Source organism: Lactuca virosa, chromosome 5 (genome assembly GCF_052849685.1).
Source record: "Lactuca virosa cultivar CGN04683 chromosome 5, Lactuca_virosa_CGN04683_v6, whole genome shotgun sequence".
Lineage (NCBI taxonomy): Eukaryota > Viridiplantae > Streptophyta > Magnoliopsida > Asterales > Asteraceae > Lactuca > Lactuca virosa.
This window is the reverse complement of record NC_136430.1, coordinates 368,585,776-368,591,542: the sequence shown is the minus strand read 5'-3', so window position 1 is coordinate 368,591,542 and position 5,767 is coordinate 368,585,776. Positions and strand designations below refer to the sequence as shown.

At 36.0% G+C, this 5,767-nt stretch overlaps 1 protein-coding gene across 1 annotated transcript; it reads left to right on the top strand.

The window, feature by feature from the left end:
* The first annotated feature begins 1,517 nt into the window (after nt 1-1,517).
* LOC145117120 (mitogen-activated protein kinase kinase 5-like) lies at nt 1,518-2,940 on the top strand. Its single transcript, XM_079053435.1, has one exon. The coding sequence runs from the start codon at nt 1,789-1,791 to the stop codon at nt 2,860-2,862; it is 1,074 nt and encodes a 357-aa protein (XP_078909561.1). The 5' UTR covers nt 1,518-1,788; the 3' UTR covers nt 2,863-2,940.
* The last annotated feature ends 2,827 nt before the right edge of the window (nt 2,941-5,767 follow it).

Sequence of the window (5,767 nt, the reverse complement as noted above, 5' to 3'; positions counted from 1 at the left end):
ATCGTGTGTTATTTTTCAAATAATCATTTTTAAAGTTATACTTTGGCCCTTCATATTTAGAAGTTAAATTATTTTAGTAGGTTAGTTTTCAAAATTTAAATATTTCACACCTCAAATTTTATAAATTTGCATAATTTCATTTTTATCTAATTTAATTTAGTTTTTAGTTTTTTTTTTAAATTTATTCTATATAAAAAAATTGTATTCACGGTTTCATTTTCACTTTTCGCATACGGCCTTCAAAATCAACGAACCAGTCTTATATATATATATATATATATATATATATATATATATATATATATATATATATATATATATATATATATATATATATATATATATATATATATATATATATATATATATATTTCAAATATTTTATAAGTAACATCCTAAATTTTTTTTTGCCTCCGTCCCTGCCATCGGTTACAATTAAATCAGATGAAACATAACCAAAATTTAAAACAAAGCAAATCAAATCAAAATAGAAAAACACAAACCCAATGTAATCTAAATCAAAACATGTAATCTAAATCAGAACCCTTTCCAAAGGTGAACTACAAAACAAACCAACAAAATAAAATATAACCCCCCCCTCCAAACAATGGTTCTAGAAATTAAAATGTAACTGCCCTTTTGTAATCGAGGCATCTTTTTGTTGGTTATGTTTAGGTTCTTCTTCAAGTAGACTCGAGATCGATGGCAACAATGTTGTTAACAGAGTCGGCGTTGGATCTTAACAGGGGTAACAATTGATCTTAACATAGGCGACGTTGGATCTTATAACAGAGGGAGAAGAAAGGGACGGTGGCAGTGGTGTTAGACAATGGTGAATGAACGATGGCTTGCTCGCTACAGATGTCGCCGACGAGTATGGCGATGGTGATCGGTGGCTGCTTTGGCCATGGTAGGTTTGTCCGATAGAGAAAGAGCAACGATAAACAGAGGGTAAGTTTGGTCTGGACGAAGGACGCAACAAAATAAAACTATAAGGATGGTCCGAGTGCAAAAAAATGGTTAGGAATCAAATACGTAATTTTAACAAACCACATGAACGATTTCAATAGTTTTTTCTAAATGGGATGGAAGGATTTCACAAATATTATGTTCGAAATCCTCAACCACAAATGAAGACCCCTTAGTCACCCACCTAAATCGGCAACATATTTTCACAAATGACATAAATATTTTGTACATTAACATTTTGCACCGTATGAATTTCTCAAATGAATTTCTCCTATGACTTCTGCAAAAATGATGGATATTTTGGTATATTGTTTAAATTAGTCTGAGTCACCTTATGTTCGTTTGAAGGGATGTTATCTGTAAAAAGGCTTAAGTTAATTTCCGTTTAAAGGGATGTTATTTGTTACAGACATGTTAATTTCGTAAATCATTCATTTGGTAAAATGATGTGATTACATGAATATGTAAACAATCACAATTCACAATTGATACTGATAGTGACATGTATAAATTATATTAAGAACATTTGCGGGTATCTATTTATTTATATTAGTACTATACGGAGCATATGAATAGCGTCTTCATCGTCTTCTTACTTCCTCCATTTTTTCCAAGAACTTTCTCTTTCTCTCTCTGATGGATTCGATGGGATTAGATTGGATTCTAATTAGGTCAAAAATGGAGATGAGATGACGAAGTCAATTCCCAAACCCCTTTATTCCTTCTAACCCTTCTTCTTCGTCTCTTCCTTCAAAATTTCACCCAACCAAGGATAATACCACCATTACTTTTGGGGATATACTGGATATACCATCAATCATGAAGCCCATGCTACCACCGCCAACCGGCGCATCTGCTAATCGCCCACGCCGTCGTCCTGACCTAACCCTACCCTTGCCCCAGCGTCAACCCCAAATTGCCGTCCCTCTCCCTCTCCCACCCTCTTCAGCCCCTAGTTCCACCACCTCGCAACTCATCTCCAACTCTAAACAGCAGCCCTTCAACATATCCGAACTCGACCGTATGAACAGAATCGGCAGCGGTAGCGGTGGAACCGTCTATAAAGTCCTCCACCGCCCTACCGGCCGCCTATTCGCACTGAAAGTAATCTACGGCAACCACGAAGACGACGTGCGCCGCCAGATCTGTCGCGAAATCGAGATCTTGCGTGACGTCGATAACCTCAATATCGTCAAGTGTCATGACATGTTCGATCACGGCGGTGAGATCCAAGTGCTTCTTGAATACTTGGACGGCGGATCCCTTGAAGGAACTCACATCTCCAATGAAGCCTCTTTAGCAGATCTCACCCGTCAAGTTCTCTCCGGCATATACTACCTCCACCGCCGGAAGATTGTCCATCGTGATATTAAACCCTCAAATCTTTTAATTAATTCGAAAAAGCAAGTTAAGATTGCCGATTTCGGAGTTTCAAGAATCTTGGCGCAAACGATGGATCCTTGCAATTCGTCTGTAGGTACTATCGCCTACATGAGTCCGGAAAGAATAAACACAGACCTGAATCACGGCAAATACGACGGGTACGCCGGAGATATTTGGAGCTTAGGTGTAAGCATTTTGGAATTTTATTTGGGCCGTTTTCCGTTCGCCGTAGGGAGACAAGGTGATTGGGCTAGTCTTATGTGTGCAATTTGTATGGCACAACCACCAGAAGCACCGGCGACGGCGTCTCGTGAATTTCGAGATTTTGTGTCATGCTGTTTGCAAAGAGATCCAGCGAAGAGGTGGACGGCGGCGCAGTTGTTGCGCCATCCATTCGTCAGCGGCGGCTCACCAGGAAATGGGAACCATACTAGTAATAAGCAGGTGCATCCCACCCATCAACTACTTCCTCCACCTCCTCTTCGTCCACATTTTTCTTCATCGTCTTGATTTTTGTGGTTATATTGTAATCTTTGTCTTGTGTAACATTCTAAGGGGAGGATGAAAAATTTGATTTTTAGAAACAAATATTTGTATTCCTAGTATTTAGTTAATTCATCTTTCACAAAAGAAAAATCTTCTCAATTAGTTTTGTTAATATCATGATGAATGATCATTAGGGAAAAAAAGTAGATAGATTGCAGAGTGAGAGCATTTGGGTTAATGATTTACGGTGATAGGGGTAGCTTGCTTGCGTGTGGTAATGAATGGTGATAGAAATCTCTTGATACCTAATAATGACAACAGCCACTCATGTCCCCCTACCCAACACACAAGTGGTTTTCTTTGGCATGATAGACAGATTGAATGAATGAATGAATAATTATAAGCATAGATAGGTTTTATTGAGAAAAAGATATCAACTACTGTAGATGATAATTGGTATTTAAGTGATTGTGTAGATGCGTAATAAGGGTGAAGGGAATGTTGGTATGTTTTGGTTCTTGCTGTAAGTGAAAGGTGGGTGTGTGTTTTTAAGACTAGAATGTAGGAGATGCATTTTATCAACTATTAGATTGTGGTTAAAGTAGGGTAGGTGTATTTTTGTATTCCTACTTTTACCTTTCTCTCATGTAGTCATGTCGTGTATGCACAAGTCAATCAAGAAACACTCTTTTTGGTCAGTTTGTTCAATCTTCTTAATTGTATCTTCTTATTTCTTTATTTCGTATTCGCAAATGCACACCAAATTGGTATAAGAGCCTGAGGTGGAAATGACCAATTTTTTTAAGAAATGCACAACGAAGAGGTGCAAGCAATTGTTGGGTGATATTCCAATTGCATATTTAAATGGAAACTTTGATCAAGATTAAGACAAAAGAGGTTGGAACCTTAGAAGTTTGGTGCCTGGTTTTTTAAAATTTTCGTGTTCAAATTGGGTGACGAAGACAACTTTATTTTTGTTTGTTTATTTGTTTATTTGAATTTCTCTTTGGTTTTGGGTTTGTGAATTTCTCTTCGATTAAAGAGTGAATGTTGTCACTTGGGTGACGACCCCGTTTAAATCTTCACATGAGTTTTTGATCAGGAAAATGGTGTGCTTGGTTTGTTCTTAGGGCAACGATTTTCAAAGATTAATCAAAGGGTGAATTGGAGATGGTTGAGTGTCGAATTAATCAAGTTTCTTTTCTCAAGTTTGATTGGTCAATAAATGGGCATTATAGAACAAAATCCAATAGGTCGAAGGAGTGCAAAAATTGAGTTGTTCAGTGAAGGTCGCAACGATCTTGGTTACATAACAACATAGAAGATGGTTTCTCAAGTGTAATCACATTGCTTACATGGAATAATGGTCTATGGCGGGTTAATTTCTAGTTCAAGGTGCAAGTGTCTTGCTAGAACAAGGAATGTGGCTTCAACTTTTCGGAGCAAGGCTCGCAAGGGTGGGTGAAATGACAAGATTTTGTAATGTAAGAAAGTCGTTGATCCACCGAGAGGATTCCCCTGACATGAGGGGTATCTCTAAATGGGTGGAGATTGGCGATTTTGAAGAGGCATTGATAGTGTCAACTCTAAGTGTCAAAACGATATGGTTGGTATGGGTTAGAAAAGAAGATATTGGTGTTCAGTGGCGGGCTTGTATGATGATGTTCCTCAAGGTGGCGCCATGGGGGTTTATCCTTCGAGTACTCGAGATACGTCCAAAAAAACAATTTAGACCATCAATTTGGTACTAGTTTGTTGTAAGTGAGTCTTTACGAAAATAATTTACTAGGAACCAAGACCACACAGTTCAAAGTTTGTCTCCTGGCTAAGGGTTAGAGTTGGAAAGGTGTGGTAAAGGTTGACAAGAAGTTGGATAAACTTCTAGGTGTTCGTTTCTCAATATACTTATATTGTGTTTATGGTTTGGAATTTTGAGTGCACATAATTTTTTAAGCCAATATGGAGATTGTAGGTAAAAATTCCTTCAAAATTGTAAGTTTAGGGACCATTAAGATCATAATAACAAGTCTAAAAATGGAATTTAATTTCAGTAAAAATGATGTGTGAAAGTGATATGCATCGATGAGCAATGTTTTAAAAAACCGGTTTGAACCGGCCGGTCAAACCGGTTTGACCAGGAATCGGAGAAGGGAACGGTTCAACTATCACCGGTTTTATATCGATTTCTGAACCGGATTGTACCAGCCGGTTTTTAGAAAAACCTAGTTAAACCGGTCAAAATAAACCGGTTGAACCAAATAAAACAAATGAAAAAAACCATTTACATAATGAACTTTGGTGATTTTTTTTTTAAATCTATTTAGTTTCTCTAAATAAAAACATATGATAAATGTTATAAAGTTTTTTTTATGTGTTTGTATTAATCTAAAACTATATTTTGTTTCGGTATTATATTTTATTGTCTTTTTGACGTATATAGATTGATATAAAGTACTAAAACTTATGTTTATGTGTTATTTTAATGTATTTGGATTCATCTACAACTTATTTTTATGTGTATTTTAATGTTTGAACTTATAAACATCAAATTCATGATTTATATATGTATGTATGTGTAGGAAAATAAGAAAAAACATGAAAAATATTGAAACCGGTTGACCCGGCGGTCGAACCGATTGAACCGAAAATCGGTCATCATACCGGCTCAACTAAAAAACCGGTTTTTAAAAGATTGTCGATGAGTACTTTTGTATTCTTGATTTTTCCTCTCTCTTGTATGGAAATGTTGGTATATATATATGCATGATCATAAAATACTTACTACTCCTATTTATCTTATTAGGGTTGCATAAAAGGGAAAGTGAGTGATAATTATTATATATATATATATATATATATATATATATATATATTAAAGTTTTGAAGAATTTTAACAGTAAACAGCCCCCTTTTTTTTTTTTTTTTGTCA